At 43.3% G+C, this 17,514-nt stretch overlaps 4 protein-coding genes across 4 annotated transcripts; 2 read left to right on the plus strand and 2 right to left on the minus strand.

Annotated features, from left to right (window-relative positions):
- Nucleotides 1-1,913: 1,913 nt before the first annotated feature.
- On the minus strand, nt 1,914-3,601 carry BYT42DRAFT_593019 (legume-like lectin family-domain-containing protein; the record flags this gene model as incomplete). The annotated part of the gene is made up of 7 exons (XM_051570666.1): nt 1,914-2,066; nt 2,286-2,363; nt 2,421-2,479; nt 2,617-2,734; nt 2,795-2,956; nt 3,029-3,285; nt 3,385-3,601. The coding sequence occupies 7 exons, from the start codon at nt 3,599-3,601 to the stop codon at nt 1,914-1,916; spliced, it is 1,044 nt and encodes a 347-aa protein (XP_051424209.1).
- A 186-nt stretch (nt 3,602-3,787) lies between these two features.
- On the minus strand, nt 3,788-6,080 carry BYT42DRAFT_564695 (uncharacterized protein). Its single transcript, XM_051567767.1, has 5 exons — nt 5,782-6,080; nt 5,364-5,710; nt 5,058-5,234; nt 4,838-4,970; nt 3,788-4,737 (listed from the first exon to the last, which is right to left on the minus strand). The coding sequence occupies exons 1-5, from the start codon at nt 5,969-5,971 to the stop codon at nt 3,986-3,988; spliced, it is 1,599 nt and encodes a 532-aa protein (XP_051424210.1). The 5' UTR covers nt 5,972-6,080; the 3' UTR covers nt 3,788-3,985.
- A 4,119-nt stretch (nt 6,081-10,199) lies between these two features.
- BYT42DRAFT_564703 (uncharacterized protein) lies at nt 10,200-13,599 on the plus strand. Its single transcript, XM_051567768.1, has 4 exons — nt 10,200-10,537; nt 10,616-10,758; nt 10,821-12,611; nt 12,671-13,599. The coding sequence occupies exons 1-4, from the start codon at nt 10,519-10,521 to the stop codon at nt 13,460-13,462; spliced, it is 2,745 nt and encodes a 914-aa protein (XP_051424211.1). The 5' UTR covers nt 10,200-10,518; the 3' UTR covers nt 13,463-13,599.
- Nucleotides 13,600-14,573: 974 nt separating this feature from the next.
- On the plus strand, nt 14,574-16,367 carry BYT42DRAFT_564704 (uncharacterized protein). The gene is made up of 2 exons (XM_051567769.1): nt 14,574-15,810; nt 15,905-16,367. Exons 1-2 carry the CDS (start codon nt 14,699-14,701, stop codon nt 16,140-16,142), a joined length of 1,350 nt encoding a protein of 449 aa, XP_051424212.1. The 5' UTR covers nt 14,574-14,698; the 3' UTR covers nt 16,143-16,367.
- The last annotated feature ends 1,147 nt before the right edge of the window (nt 16,368-17,514 follow it).

Genomic DNA, 17,514 nt, shown 5'->3' on the forward strand with positions numbered 1-17,514 from the left:
GATTTTTTTTTCATCAAATTTTTTGTGGTTTCAAACGCGTAACCCTTTTAGGCAACCATTTGCTATGTCTATATCACCACACTTCATGAAATAAATTCCACAAAACTTTTTTTTTTGATTTTGGAAACGGAGGGTGACGGACATGGTTCCGGATAATTATAGTATGTCCGATGCCCCGTGTGCGGCTTCGCTGCATGCGCAATGCTAAAATGACGAAAAGTCAGTTTGAGCATGTCACTGGCAGCTGCATGTTCAACTGCACCCTAACCTCAAAGACTACTCCACTAACCGACGCGTTCGTACCTCAGAGTTCCTTGGTAGGTTTGGACATAGCTGCCTCCTTTTCACATACATAAAATGAGTAAAATGCAAAGAGTAAAAAAGTTCTCACATTACACGAAAATTCTCCTCCAATAAAATCCTTCCAATGAAATAAGAAAAAATAGCTTGTGCCCGCCAAATCAATCGCTCTGACGCAAGTCGGCTTTACTTGCTCGCTAATGATATATAAAGTGTTGGATATACCGTATATCCGACCTTTTTTAAGTTCGGTTTGCATCATTTTGTGCAGATGCGAAAAAACTGAGCGGATCTATGAGTCATCAAAAAATCTGTGCGTGTATCGTAGAAAGAATCAAAGGAAGTTTATCATGTTGTTCATCCCCCTAAGTGATGAGAAACTTCTTTTTACCCTAGCTGTCTTATGTAAAAATTACTATGATAATGTTCATATTGATAAAGTACATGGCCAAGGTTCCTTGGATGTTGCTTTGTTCCTGTAGCAACCAAATTTTCAATGACTAGATGAACCTACAGTCAAGAAAAAAAAACCATACAATGAGAAATATCGCTGGAATTTCCTGCTGATAACCTTAACAGATATGTTGAAAAGAATGATACCAAATGTGAGCATCTTGAAGCGGTGCCTGAAAGCAAATTGGTTGACCTTGGTGTCTTGCCTTATCGATCGGGGTTTGCTTTTATCTTATGCAGCACAATCATTTTTCATAAATGGTGCGCCGTTGCAATTTTTGTACGCTAAAAAGTAGATCTGGGAAAGCTATGTAACCTGTTTCTTACATAAGGTAAGGGTCACTATCTTGGAAATGCTAATGTAGCCGCAACCAATGGAACGTGTCACGTCTACAAAAGCTTAAATGTGGATGGTGCTGATAGAGTACAAACATTGCTCGTTTTGATACTCCTGATTTCTTTCTAAACGTCTATTTATGCGTTTCAGATCATATGAATAGACTGTTTGTAATGCAGGCTAGAAGCCATCAGAAAGTTGTGCTGTATTGTTACGGGTAAATGTCCAACATTATGGGTCGTCATAACATTTATATTATTTCATGAGAAAGAAAGTGTGCTTTGCTTAGTGTTGGTCCGATTAAATGATTTTCTGCTGTTTCGAGGTACAGATATTTTATTGTCTGAAAAGCTACAGATACTTCTTTTCATTACGTTCTATGCGAAGCTTCCAATAGGCATACCCAGCAATAACAACAATGGCCTGAGATCCAAACGCGTAAAATGTGTACTTGAGCAAGTTGGACATGGTACCTTTAGCCTCGGCGGAATCCTTGGTCATCTCATTGATTTTGTTTTGCATATTGGTGGACTGGATCGCCATACGGGTCTACACAAGAATAGATCAATATTCCACAGTAAAATTTCCAACGTTATGAAAAAGCATTCAGCTACTTACATCCATATTGTTAATGATTTTCTCCAGTCGAGTGACGGTGTCTTGAAGAACACGGAGTCGCTTCTCTTGATCTCTCGTTTGTTGATCCACTTTGTCTGCTAATGAGCGCGACTCTTGTTGAATCTTTTCTGCAATACTTGAAATATCCACCCTTTGCAAATCGTTTTAGTCCCCTTGTTCACCGTAAGTAACGGCCCCAATAGACTTACATTGTGGTCTGAACACCAGATCCGCCCGTTCTCTTTTCAACTTTTCCTTCGAGAATGTCCTGTAAAGGAGGTGCACCTAAAGCCTCGATCTGTAACTGTACCATTTGCAGATTTTCCAATGCTCTGCGCTGTGTGTCGTAAATGGCTCCCTAGATTTTATCCAGCGATCCGTCAGAATTTGACGACTCATTCCATCTGAAATGTCCATTTACCAGCGTAGCTATGGTTTCGCCTTTCACTTCATCCCCTTCAGCTGCTTCACGCATTTGTCTCAATTTGAATTCAGTTTCCTCAATTTTCTAACATCATCAACGGAATGAAGTGGTTAGCTTGTATGGAGTTACTTCAAAATCATATAATAAGTTTACCTTTTTCTGAGCATCACTCAATTCTCTGAATTCTTCGCCTTGACGGATCTTTTCATCTTCTAATGGTCGTTTATATTTCTAGAGAGGTCTCATTAGCAAAATGTAGCTGAATGGATGCGACAATGAATGGGTTACCTGTGCTTTTGCAGGCGGATTTAATTGTTTCGTTTCCCAGGAAATAACATCATGATCATCTAACAATTTGAATTGTGAATTCCTTCTGCAACTCTCTAGTTCAACAAGAGTTCCAGTGCTTACCTGCAGGATGACGAGATGCCGCCTAAAACCGGATTTCATTATTCATATGAGTTAGGAGAATGTTTCATCGTACAAATATCTGATTTTGGTATTACCGACAATCCAAAGTAGTAACCTGAAGGTAACTTAATTCCTGAGCGTTGTACGCAAACACGGTAATCTGATCCCTGGCCATTGGTATCCAGCGCCACCTAATACTTGTGTTCAATGGAATGAACCTTATTTAGCTCCTTTGTCGTTGAATGACTCACCGTCAACGTGCCGTCTTTGTATGCTACTTTGAGATAAGAAGGGATCACGGTGTTGCGGTAATTCATAGAACAAGAACCCAACATGTACTTTGTAGGATCGGTGTTGGTGGCAAAGGCTCTGGTGCCATCGTTCAGTAATACCATGGTGGTTGGAGTGTGAGTCTACACGAATAGATCCACGGCGTAAATACCCATTATCATAGACATCTCATGGTTGTACATTATAAAGCAAACCTTTGGATTGGCTGAATCCAGCCAGATGCTCAACCCATCCCACTGATCGCGCGCACCAAAAATGGGACCGTCTATCATTTTATCTTTTGTGTACCAAAAAGCTAATCCGCGTCCGCCATGCATTTGATTTCCTGTCACCTTGAAAGCCACCTCGACTTCCCATGATTCATAAGGATTTGTGTTATCGGACCATATCCATCCCTTTGTGTTGGGCACCGACGGTGCCAGACGGATAAAATCATCCGCCTGGATGACAGCTAAATACGTATGAACACGTAAAAGAAAGAAGGTAATGAGTACTTATTTTCACCTGTGGGATCACTCATGATTGATCTCTTTAGTCGCTGATACTTTACCACCACCTGTTTTCCAAAAGGGGACTGTTCCATTGTAGTAAAAGGGTTTCTTAAAAGACATTTTGTAGTCGTGTTTGAATGGAGGCGCTTCTGGCGTCGCTTCATTGGCTGCTGCTGCACCATTAGAGGATGACGATGAGCCCCACAAGCCTGCTGTACAAGACGCCAAGTTTAGAGCCAGTAAAGTGACGGTCGATAGAATGCCCTGTGGTTTCATTTGTTTAAAAATTCAATATGCCGCTTTGACAAGCAGAACGGGAGAGAAAGGCAGGGAAACTTGATAAGAAAAAAACCAGTTGGTTCTCAGAAAGACACAGTGAAGAGCGACAGACAAATGCCACGCATTGGCGGTTCGTGAACTTGTGTGGCGGGTTTTAAAATATATTTTCAAGAATCTTATCCAGTGAAATCAATGTTGGTGATTTTTCTTTTTATTGGTGAGTGTGGCAGGCTTGGACAATTTTTACCAAATCAAAACGATAGAAAATGGAGATAAATCAGATATACAAAGGTATCAAACATAAAAACATGAAGAAATTAAGCAGGAAGACAGGAAAAAAAAAGAAGGCACTATCAAAGTATCATTCTTTTGCAGTCTCATTTAGCAGACCGCATGCGTTGGCTGAGAATCACGATCCGAGTCCTCTTTATCCCTAGAAGGTGATTTCGTGTCGGGATTGGTATGATGATTGGCGTCGGAAATGGTAACAACTGGAGAATCCACTGAAGAAAGAATGGGTTTGGTATCATGAGTGGAAGAGGCGGACGAGGAGGTAGAGGCATTAGATGGCGGAGGTTCTTGAGACAACGGATCGTGGCTGGACGTTTGTTGGAATCCATGTATTCTTGCTGATATAGCCAGGGGTTCGTCATCATCATCATCATCCTCCTCTCCTCGAGTTTCGCGTCGTGATAGTTCATGATCGCTCGCTGTATTGGGCGCCATGGCGTCGGTTGGTAACTGGATAGTAGGAATTGGCATAGCAAGGGCCAGTTGCTCTTGAGACGTGTTGGTGGAGGTGGACGGATTCTGTTCCACATTTTCCGCATTTTCCGCTTCTGCGGCTGCCCGTCTTTCTTGTTCTTCCTGTTCCGCCAATGACAAACGAATAGCTTCCATTACCATCCATTCCTCCAAGTCCATATTCATATCACGCATATTAGCCAGGAACTGACTGTGTTGCGTAGCGGCCGCAGTTGACGCCGACCGTCCCGGTCGTGTAAACAACGGTCCAACTGTCCCCGTTCGTAAGAACCCGCGATTCGGAGATTGACCCGCTGATGCTGAGTTGCGACGAGAGGCTGGATGCGCATTCGCTACCAGCAATTTCTTCCAATCAGGTCTCACATGGTCTATGCAAGGGTATTTTAATTCATGCTGAGTTGCTACTGACCGTTACGTCGACTCGTAAACTGAAAAAAAAAAAAAAATAACAGGAACACATCAACCTACCTACAAGAACCACGGCTGGATCCTTGTAACTGACTGTTTTCCGTCGAGGTTCGTCCCCATTGCTTATACCGGATGTTGTATGTCTCGCTTTGCCACCCACACTAGCTGCTCGGGCCCGTGGACGTGCGCGGGCCTTGGTTGATTAAAAAAGGCAGATAAAAAGAGCGATTATTAATATCGGGTATTTCCCTCATTCCCCTCCAATGCATACTGTACTCACCTCTAATTTATCAGTCCATGGAGGTGGTTCATAAATGACACCGTAATTTTCTTCCATGCAAAACGGACATGTGGCGGGAACAGCTGGTGTATCGATTGGACGATGGATTTGCACGAAACACTCGGTACATATGGGTTGATCGCAACAACGAGAGTAATTGATATTGGCAGGATAATACTGAATCAACAATGATATCATTAGTAAAATGTTCACGGACACACAAGTCGTGGTAGCACCAAAAAAAAAAAAAACCATTCTAACGCGGTTTCCGGGGGCATGAAGAGAAGAAAGGGTAAAAATCCTTACCAAAAAGCAAATAGGGCATTCCACTGCATCATTGTACAACATTTTCTCCCTTTGTCTCATTTTTTCAATGTAGGATTGCTGTTGTCTTTCTTTTGGTGGGACGACAGGACCACGGCATTCTTTACTTTGAGAGACGCTGCGTGGTCGACCTAAAGTGGCAACATTTTGACGAGGACGACCGACGCTGGAAGCACTGCGAGGTCTTCCTGCAATGCTTAGTTTGGCTGTATCGGAACTCTTTTTGCTGTCCAAACTCGAGTGTGAGGATGATGCCTGCGGCACCGGTACGGCAAGCTTTGTAGACTTCGGTGGCTCTTCTGCGACCGGCTCCGGAGCATCGGGAAGTCCTAGGTAACAATGGAAGATTTGAGAATGATTCAGAGTATCACCCATGGCCTTGAAAAAGACAAGAGATTACCTTTATAGAATGGAGCTAATTGTCTCGCAATAATTAGATTTCGCACGATGCGTGGATCGTAATCTTGCTGAGTGGTTGGATACAGCCCATTGGGCAGTACAGACCCCAGGTCAATCAAGTCCTGAATCTTCTGATGAGTGTGAACAGAATGGGCGTTTTTCCCGTTGTCTTTGGACGCGTTGGCTCCCATTATGACTGATATCCTATAAAAGCGAACAAAGAAAAAGGAAAGATAGTTGTGTGTATACAGGGATTTTTTTTTCTTTGAAAGGTTGTATTTCTTCCTTATTTTGGCGGTGTTGCGGTCATTGAAAATGATGCTCCAAATTCATCCACAGTTCAAATCAGGAAGGACACAGAAACAACAAGTGTCTATCAAAAAGCTAATCTAAAAATAAGTAATTAGCAGCAAATGTTGACCAAAACTGTCAGAATACAGCTCAACTGATATGAATGGAAAGCGCAACTTTGTCGTCATATTTTATATGAATTCATGAAGTACATGATACTGTAGTACTCAATAGCACTAGGAAAAAAGTTGAATATCGCAGAAATGGGCCCAGGTTGATTTGCATGTGGTTGAGAGAATGGAGCAATCAAATTTTAGCAACCGCTGTCACCGATCGGTCATCCATAGGTCGCCAATGACGGAACTCATTGTTTAGCATGTGCCAAAAAGTTTACGCACGATCCTTTTTTTTTTTATTTGGATCTGCCCAGCCAGCTGATTGGGATGTAAGGTTACTTTGCGGAGAAGTGTGGTATCAATTCATGCCTTTCAAAGAGAGTTCATGACGATAATCCTCGTCGGCATACTTTTGAAACTATCAATCGGCTTTTTCAGAGTTATATACGAGCACAATCCTGAGCTGGAAAACATATCATTCGGTTGCAAAAAGTTTCCTTTTTGGAAAGGGATTTTCACCAACGTTAGCTTGTTGCACCGGAAGGGGCATATTTCCTTCGATCGCTTCGCCTTGGTAACTATTGCCACGATTTACCAAATATGCTCGTGAGAATACTTTCAGAAGTTATATCAATTGATAAGGCCTGACAGGATGTATGTGATCGACAACCCTTGGTTCTTTCTTATAAGCCAGGGAATGGGGCCATCGTAAGTGATGTCTCGCATCCCTGATCTGAGATTATTTTGTCCTCATAGTGCAAGCATCTTGCACTGAAAATGGAATAGTGAGAACGACTACCCAACACCCTCTTATAGCATCGGCGATTAGTTCTGCTGACTCCAAGGCGAGTACACAGTAAAGCCGTGCTCATAGGGCGCTTGCGGGTCCACAGGTTCAGTGAAAATACTCCCAAGACGTATTCTAAAGCTTTATTGCAAATACACAGTTTCTCACTGACAAGGGAATAACGTTTACTGTATTCATTCCACTTCCTATGCTACTTGGTTTTATTATTGCTTTGTTGTTGCTCTATCCCAAGAACTAAGCACACGTCGACGGTGCAGTAACTTGAGTCGCAAAACCTCAACTGTACTCCAACCAAAGGCCTTTGAGGTTGCTCACAAGCTTGTGAAACAGTTTTGGTAGCCTGGCATCGCCATCACAGCTGATCAGACCAGGCTCACCTTCCTGCGAACAAGATGGTAGGCGCTCCAACGCTTATCAAACACTTGCCGCTGTCGCAGTCAACAAGATAGTTTTTAAAAACGGTTCCGGAGAACCAATCCAACTCAGAAATTTAGTGTCATCCTTGTGCAGGGGCCATGCTAATCTTCTCTGTATCGTTCCAATTTTAATATGTACCAGAGGTCCCAAAGAGACGTGACAAAGAGAATTTTTTCATGACACGAAATGGGGCGGTTTTTATAGTGCCAGTTCTTATTTCATACCCAGCTGTGACTCGCGGTTACCTGCTGCGGCTCCTTGGAGTTTGGTATGGACTTATTGGGATGTCGATCCCACTCTAGTGGCAATCTATTCGTTGTCTTATCCAATGGATGGATCCGACAAAGATGTGTTTGTAGATTCTATGTTCAAAAACATGTGTGTTGACCATACTGTTGAAGCTGCAACCTTGTAGTATAGTGTAATCGGATATGTTCCAGTCGATCCTGAATTAATGCAATTTCAAAGCCAAGATAGCAGAAAGTTACCCAAGCAAAAGGTTCTCTAGCGGACTACATTGAAATCGCCCAAGAAAAACACCAGACATCTGCCAAATCCATCATTCAGAAGTCTAATGATATCATAAACGGTGCCAGCATTGGTTGCATGTAAAAAAGTCCGGTTTTCAGTCGCTGACTCTACAACCAATATCTCTTCAGACGTAGCTGCCGAAGGAAGCATGATCATATTACGGCAAATGCTTGCAATTGATGTCTTACTTCTCAACTATTTTGAAAGCTTTGGTTCATGATACGTCGATCATTCCGTATATCCAATGATACACGATGAAGGTGCATGTATGACGACGTCGATCGAAGAGTATCAAATTAATCTGTTTATTTTTGTACAGCATCAAGAAAAAGATCTTCAATTTGCTTGTCCTACGTTTATCGGAGAATGATGGAAAAATGTCAAATGCGAACTAAGCAAACCCTAGAGTTCAGCCGATGCTAATGTAGGTACTAACCTTCTTTTAGTAACCGGATTTGAATTAAAGAAGTCGATAATTAACATTGTTCGTATTATAATCCGTACGCTTTCACTGTGTACTTTCGGAGACAACTGGCAACTAAAGATACAAGGGTCAATTGAATTATTCAGAAGATGAATATGTGAACAGGATGTAACAAAAAGGGAGAATAATGGCAACAAACCTGTGATTGTTATAAAGTATCTGGATCCCCATTATGATGCTGTCAACTCTTGTCAGGAATGCAGACAGTGTCTGCCCAGTCGCATGGTATGACACTTTTTCCCCAGAAAATGGATCATTTTTAAAGCTGAAACGACAAGTGATATGTTGCTTGTACCATACAAATGCTTCACTACTTGCAACAAGAGTGATGGTTGCCGGGGCATTTCATGATGTTTGCCATGATGCAGTTCCTTATTTTTAGATGTTTGTGACACCGACATTTTAAAGAGTGCAACATGGAATAAACAACAAGTCCCACCATGGATTTCCGGAAATAGGGTTGAAAACGTGTCATTTGAACGGAGATTGATGTCGTGGTCCAAACGATCCATTTGAACTACGCATGGCGGTCGGAACGACGAATGATTTGCGGACATTTTCTCAGGAACGAGCATTGAGAAAGAAAAAGGCGCTCAAACATCTATGAAACATATTGACAAATAAACTGAGGAAATCAATTACATGCATGAAGGCACTTTTAGAATCAAGAGAACCGGAAAACATAGTATGAGCAGGCAAAAGCAGGCAAATAATGGAAAAGAAGCGTGCGGGTTGCTTGTGTGACAGAACGCATATAAAGAAAAGCTCGCTAAATTTTTCTTGTCTGATTCTAAGATGGTTAGGGTCACACCTTCGCAAGGTATATGAAAATTTGAAGCTTGAACGGACCTTCCTTTTCAGATCGGCTCCTTATCTATCGAAAAATTACATATTAAGCTTTCTGTACTCCATTTTTTATTTCTTTTTCACACTCAATCTCCAGAGATCTTGCTGATCGAATACAAGGGCACGGCTATCCCTTGCAGCTTTTCACTTATAACCATCAGTGGTCATTGCTTCGGTCATCAGCTCCATCTACTTTGCATCATCTCTGGATTGCTTCTTCCGAAATCATGCTTTCTGCATCCACAGCGTCATCAGCATCTCCTGGTGCTTTTTCGCCACGTCCTTCGGCTGGAATTACGCCTACATCGCAATATAGCGGTTCCCCTCGTAAACAAATCACCAATCCGCTCATCGAGCTCATCGAGTCGGAAAAAGTGTATCTGGAAACCCTCAAAATTATAGACGCTGTAAGTTGGTGTTGAGAAATCAAGAGGTGGTCATGAATTTTTTCGAGGGGGGAACAAAAGAACAAACAAAAAAGTTTGCAGCATTTGCAAATTCTTACCAAACGTGGCTTCTTTCACAGCAAATTGCACCCATCTGGATGAAGCAAACGGTGACAACCGCTCCCGACTTTTCCGAGCTTTTACGATGTGTTCACGATATTTGGAATGCCAATAAGGGATTTTGTGGGGTATTTAAACAAGCGCCAAATCACAGTTATTGGAAAAACTCGTATTCATCCTCGCTTCTGTAGAAACTCATCAAAATTGCCGCCAATCCTCAGTCGTTACTCGAATTAGGCGATATACTTATGCAATGGGTATGCAGATCACCAGATCACCAATGCCTAAAACATGTTTTTTGTATCACCGTTTGTGCTTACTCAGTGAGCAAATAGGTGGACGATATGGAGAAGCCATATGCAAACTACTTTAATCATTTTATAAACAACTTGAACCAACGGAGGGATATCCTAAGCAATTCATCCATGAACCATTTACTTAATGTAAGTTTGAATATGGGCTCACCGACATACGTGGTCAGAAAAAAGCTAAATAACCTGTTAGAATTTGTCGGCCAGCACGCCATACACATATACTTTAGACTCGTTATTTGGTGCTCCATTGCAGCAAGTAAAATATTACAAAGTTTTGTATAATGTAAGTGAATGGATTCCAATGGATTGTGTGATTGTTTTTCCTCATCGTGATACCATAGAGATTACTGGAAAGTACTATTGTCGGTCAGCCGGATCATAAAATCTTGTCGAATGCCAATCACCGTCTGGATACGGTGCTGCGAATGGCGCAAAATGCGACGACTGGCATTAGTGTGGCCGCCAAAGTCGAAGGATTTGTCAATCCCCTGAATTCGAAAATGCATCCCAATAAGTTCTTACCCCAGATTAATACCGGTTTTCAAACACCACAAGCGAGGACGGAAAAGGAGTTGCCCAAAGATGTAAAAGCCACCGGGCTGGCTTTATTCGAGCAACAAGTGGATTGCTCCAGTGTGGTGGATCTTTTTGGAGATGGTCCGATCGTAAGTCATGCAGCTGTGAATTATGATCCCAGATTTGGATACTAATGACTAATTTATTCCAGCCCCAACCTTACCGACTCCGCTTCTCCTCCCCCGACGCGACAATCATGTTGCATGAAAATTTTACTCTAATTGTCGATCAGCAAGAGAATGTCTCTGTAAGGGTTCATCTGCTGCTCACAGCCGAAGTCTTGGTGATTTGCAAGGTGTTGAAGAACGGGCGATACTCTTTGATGTACCCACCTTTGTTCGTTTCAGACATCACCGCCAAATCGATTTCCTTGGATCGTGAACTCATGGGCGAATATCTCTTGCAACTTACAGTGATGGGGCGAAAGACATTGACAATGCGCGCTGATACACGTGAAATTCGTAATGTATGGGTCGGCGTCGACGGATCTGCTCCCAGTTCTACCACATTGACACCACGACCCCTGAAGAAAACCGTACAACGGTTGCTTGAATCCCCCGACTGCCCTGTGCCATTTGAACTGAACCCACCAGCCACGGCCCCGTTGAACAATAGCGCTTCTGCACCCATACGCAAGGAAGATCTATTTTCATTTTCTAACGATCATGGAGGAATGATATCCCCGTTGGAGGAATCGGATGATGAAGAAGAAGATGAGCCCGTCAAGTCCAAGAAGCCCTTTGCTCGTGATACCATCATGGATCTTTACGATGGTCATTTGAATAATTTTGATATTGATACCGCCCCTCCGCCTGTTCCAGAAAAGTTTACTCAACCAGCCAACAAGGACACAAAGCATGAGTTGCCTGAAGATAATCTGGACACACTGCAACCACGATCCATTGAGATCCTGCCTCACATTCCGACCGAGCCGGCATCCCGCACCGTCACCAACAATAACCTGTTGCCATCGTTGCCTAGAGATGCGAAACCGCCTGCCGTCCCTCCAAAAGAAACACTCGAAGCCCAAGTTCAAATGACATATATTCAACCCGCCACGGCTCAGATGACTACCATGGTTACAACCAAGGCCGGTCCATCCGAGACAGTTGACAGAAGAAAAGATCCACCGACGCCAGCGGCTGTAATGAATAAACCTATTGCTCATCAGCCATCCTCCGAAAGTCTTCGACAACGATCGCCAGTGACTCCTGACAGCGGAGTGCCCCGTCCAGTATCTCCTCGTCCCGCCGAAGTTCATCATGCGCCGGTACCAGTGGCCATGTCGGCCGTGATTCAAAATAACGAGTATTTAAATCCCCATCCACCCAATCAAGCCCCTAATTTGATGGACAAATCAATCAAAATGGATAATGCAGCCCCAGCCTCAACTCAAGCTCAAGGAGGGAACCGTACGTCTCCTGCGATCGATCCTTTGTCGAAATCACCCTTACAACGGAGTATGGTAGACCCACCACCTAGTTCATCTGCGCAGATGCCTATAAACCATCAAGTTCAACATGGACGTCCACCCGCCCCGGTCATGCAATCGTCCTTGTCTTCATCTACGGAACGGTTACCACCTAATTCATCACCTCGGTTACCTCCCCAGCAACCAGTCTATCCGCCACAACCTCATTCTCCACGGCCACTGGGGCATCGTCAACCTGTGAACCCTCCTGTTGCTAACGAACTTGGACGGCACTATTATCCACCGGCAGCACACCCACCAAGGATGATCTCGCCTCCACCACGTCAAGGGTCTTCACCGTTAATGGCTCCTCCACGAGTGCCGATGGGTTCGCCGAGTTTGGGCCAGCCAATGCATCCTGTGGGCGTACCGCGCCCAGCACCGTCTCCTGTACCCAACGGCTATGCCATGCAGGCACCATCGCCCGTCATGCGGCCAAGCGATCGTGCGCCATCACCTCGCCCACCTAATGTAAGTTTGAAAATACGCGACTGACGAGATTCATGTTGAGGGTACTGATGCTAAAGTAGTCCGTCGCCTTGGAAAATGATCAAGCCAATGCCGTGCGTCGTGTGTTGTTTAGCCATAATCAGTGCGAAGTGTTTCATTGGAAGGATCAGTCGTGGTACGCTGTGGAAGGCCATTGCCTGCTTGAAGTGCGACAGGCATTCAGCAATCGTACGAGTGTTACAGTGCAGCTTCAGAATGTGGGACAAATGTACCTGAATGCGTGGATCCTGCCCACGACCGTGATCCGTCGACCTTCCCAAACCGACGTGAGCATATCGGTGTTCATGGGACCGAAGAAGGAAAATTATCTCGTGCATTTTTATAATCCGAATGATTGCACGGCTTTTGCCAATTTGTTGCAGCGACTGCATCAGAATGCTGTGCAAATGGCCGCCGCCGCACCACCACCGCCTCAATCTGTCCGGCCGGAATCCTTGATGCCTGAACGGGAAGAACTGGATATCGAAAGTTTGCCACAGTCGCTGAAGCCTGTCATGCAATGCAAGTGTAAATTATTTTCACAAAACGAAACTTCCAAGTGGACGAACTTTGGCAGCGTGGCAATGCGAATTTCACAACAGTTACCCAGCAAAAAGATGCACATTTACATTGAAAATGATAAGAATCGATTAGTGAGTGCTATTGTACGTAGTTCGAACGTGGAAAAGATCAACAACAAGCGTCTCTCCTTTTTGTTGGTGAACGAACAAGACCGCACAAGCATGGTGTACATGATCCACATGCGCGATGAAGAAACCAGTAATAAAATATACCATTACCTCCGGACGGTCAATCAGTCCAATGGATGGTAAAAGCCGAATCAAGTACTGTAATAAACCTGAATAATAAATCATTGAAATGTAATCATCCCATAAATTTCGCCTCTTTCACCATTTTCTTCATTGTGTGCTCTCCAATCAATAGAATTCTATGACGTTTTTCATAAAAGTATCTTTGAACACTTCCTTGCCAATCTGGTGTGGAATCGAATTTTTGTTTGTTTATCATCTTCAAAACCATGCTCTTACATAATGATAGGGTGCATCAGGTGTATAAAAACGGCTTCCGTATATGATGATATAGATCTTGATGTAGGGCAAGGAAATAAACAAATGATGCCTGCATAAGGCCGCATCGGATGAAGGTAAACGAGAGTTATTTAGCCCAAAGGGCTGCGAGGTTGCCCCTTTATTCGTTCGTCCATGGTCCGAGTGAAACCATGGGAGCAAAGCAACAGACGAATGGAAACACGAAATGCAATGACGAAAGTCGATGCAAGGAAACACTGCGCATGGTTCATGTGAAGATGGGAAAAGTAAAAAAGAAGAAAAGGGATCATTACTCATGTTTTCAAATTTAATCTATCCCCAGAATGACCGAAATCAGGAAGTTACAGTGAAGAACACAATGGTAAAGCCATCCATGATTTACCGCTGCCATTCATGGAACGGGCAAATTGAAGAGTTGAATGGCGCCTGCATGGTCTGCAGATCGTTGCCAGGGGGGCCTTAACAAGGAGGAGACCAGGGGTAAAAGAGAAGAAGAAGGAAAATAGAGAAAGGGACCTTCTACATAAGTCAGAATGTATTGGTCTTTACCGTCCGAGGTTGGCATGAAACCTAGGGAGAAGTAACAAAGAAAGAAAGAAAGAAAAAAGGATACCAAGAAAAAAGGGTATCATCAATCTCAAAATAGGATGACATATTCTATTACTTTTTTTAAAAAATCAATAAACCCATGCCTCCACATTTCTCATGTTCCTATTTGTTTCTCTAGCCACATTACAATAAAGTTTTAGCTTGGGCCACTCCATCTAGGCGCACCTCTGTGAACCCCCTGACTATCCGTCACTCATGTTCACCAAATTCCGATTATAATATCATCGAATACGCTTTTCTCTCTTGTTCTCTTTTTTTTTTCATTCTCTTCTTTAACTAGATCATCTTGTGTACGCATATTGCTACTTGTTTTTTGTTCTTTTCTTTCTTCTACTGTTCATCTTTTTAATACTAGTAATCACTTTTTTTCTTGTTAAATTTAATCTTCTAATGGCTATTTATCAAACTGAAATACCACTGCCGAGCCGAATTGATAGTGTCATGGTGCCGCCTGTGGTCAAATGTCAAAAGAACCCATTTTCGATCAGCGCATTGGAGCATAAGCTGGCTCTTCAAGAAGTCGAAATTGCGTCGCTACGTTCCGAGCTCGCACGCCATAAACTAGACTTGCAGACCATCAACGAAAAATATGTGGCTGAAATTGAACGTGCGGCTGACATCCAACACGAAAAGGATTTGGCTGAGCGAGAACTCGAGGAGCTAAGTTGTCGATTGTTTGAGGAGGCCAATAGTATGGTAGCAACGGAGAGACGCACAAAGTGGCAATTGGAACGTCGACTCCAACAGACGCAAGAGCACCTCATAGCTGAGCAAAGTCAACTGCAGGAATTACGTCAGCGGTTAGAACAGCAGTGTGTTGAGCCGGCACACGCTACAGTCAATTCAGCTTTTCGATTCCCCAGCGTGGTTGATGATGCCATCGAAGCCAAAGGCTTACAATTTGACAAATTCTGTGCCTTTGTACGCCCATCAAGCCAGACAAACCATAAGAGGTTAGGCCAGTTTCCCTACGTCCAGGACTGCCAGATCGAGGATATCGAACCTTGTTTACGATTCGGGGCCCGTGCCCAGCGTTCCATTAAAGAATTGATCGAACACCTGGAACGCCAACCCTGCTTTATCGAACATATCGGGCCTCGTACCTCTACAGAATCTTTATCCTTCCCCGTGCTTCCACCGGCAGCTGTCATTGGGTCGCAACAAGAGAGATCCAATCAATATTATGACCATGCCACGATGCAGTTGCCGCTGCCATCCTCATTATGGGGACGATTTTCTTCCCCCCAAAATCCTACAACAACGTGTTCGGTTTGCGGACAATGTTCATCTGAGGACCAGCAAGTTTTCCTTAATTACCGCTTCCGGCTAAACGAACAAGACGAGTGGGTCCTCATTGATGAGCAGTGTCGAAACCGTTTGGTAGCCGTGTGTGAATTTTATGTGTTTCTCCGCAATATTCAGATGGGACATTATGGCGATCATTCTATCGGTACCTTGTATTCCGAAAGCATCCGTCTTCGCTTGCACATGTTTTATTCAAGGTACGTCATGGCATTTGTGCTTTCAGCGGCATAAGCAGAAATATCAGATTTTTATCGGATGCACTTACGTGATTTATTTATTTTTCTCGTGCAGAACTGGAGCATGGCCAACCACGCCCTCAGAAGATCATGAGCCTCCCGTAGGTAAAGCTTCTTCGATCGCCAGTCTGGATGCTTCCTCTGACGACGGATCCGAAGGATCGTCGATTGCAACCACTGGATCGGATATTCCTATGCAAACAAAAGCGACGGCCACGATTGGGTATCGATGCCACAGTGGGGATGCAGCGTGGGCAATGGAATCACTCTATCACCGACGTTCGGTTAGATAGACCTATATTTTTTTCTTTTGTTCCCGGCATTCCTCAGGGTCTTTCTTGTCAACATATAATGTTTTGGTTTTTTAATATTCTACATTCTACATTCATACTATTATATTAGTTTCAGGGGACGTTCAAAATTCATGATTGTAACATACATCCTTTAAGAATAATTCCAGTTACGTGTGGCGACACTATTTCTTTCCATCATGCTCTGATAATGTAATTCGTTTTTAGCCACCAATAAATAAATAAAATATGTATTTAGGGAGCAGCTTTCGAAATACACAGACCGCTTCCCATTTATGATTTTATGCGACGACCGAGCCGACATTTTATTTTCGATCAGATACGATCGATTGACGATCATTAAAATTCATACCAAAGAAAACCTATTTATCCCTCAAAAATGAATGTCGAGAAACTGGTTAATGATAAGCAGTGCAATTTTAAAATCTTCATCACTTTATGAAGTTTATTATATTACACTAGTGACCTGCCACAAGAGCTGAAGATCATGAAAATGGATGGCAGTATATTTCATGGTAGTCATTGGAAATACGATTAATCAAGTCGCTCAACTTGTGTTGCTTGCCTGGGCTGCCACAGGATCTCCTTTTTTCGGATTTTGCAGGGGACGTCAAGCTTCTTTTGTAAAGCTTCTTGGCTGACAGGAAATATGGATAGTCACCAAGGATGCTTTCACACCACCAATTAGCGCTAGTGCACCCTCAAAAGCACTGAATGGAAGCGCCGATAAAAGTGTATTGAGGTCATTGAATACCAACCTCGAATCCAGATGTTCCTAATGCCGGCATCAGTTAACAACTTCCTAAATGTTCGGCCAGCATGTCTGAACCAGCTTTTAGGTCAATGCCTGACATTCCTCCGTCCGACTTTGCAGTATGGTCATTACGAAGTATCTGGAATAACACGGGCATCATCACTTTTCTTTTTTTTTTTTCGCTGTACAATTGCTCCAACAAAACGAAGTACAACCGGGTCCAGCGATAGCACAGAAAATTTTGTATCTTCATTTTCACTGTATACTTTTCCTACTTTCTGGGTGGGAAAATAAAAAGGAAAATCATACAAGTTCATGTCCACCCATACAGTTTATGCCGAATTTGAAGTTGCAAAATACGGCGGCATTGCAAGAAGCATACAGGAAGCCAGCTGGAGTTTCGTGAAATTGAGTTTCCATTTTTGTAACATCCGCTAAAAATTTGATGGTTGGCAGCCAAAAAAAGACTACACTATCTGTACCAAGTCCATTCTCAACGCATCGCCACTCTTAAAGAATAGCTCGAAATGAATGGAGCGTGAATTTGTTCAATCCATCAATTTCAGTCGGTAATATCCAGTCGCTTTTGATCGTGTTCCC

This window comes from Radiomyces spectabilis (assembly GCF_025331425.1).
Source record: "Radiomyces spectabilis strain NRRL 2753 chromosome Unknown BYT42scaffold_5, whole genome shotgun sequence".
NCBI classification, from domain to species: domain Eukaryota; kingdom Fungi; phylum Mucoromycota; class Mucoromycetes; order Mucorales; family Radiomycetaceae; genus Radiomyces; species Radiomyces spectabilis.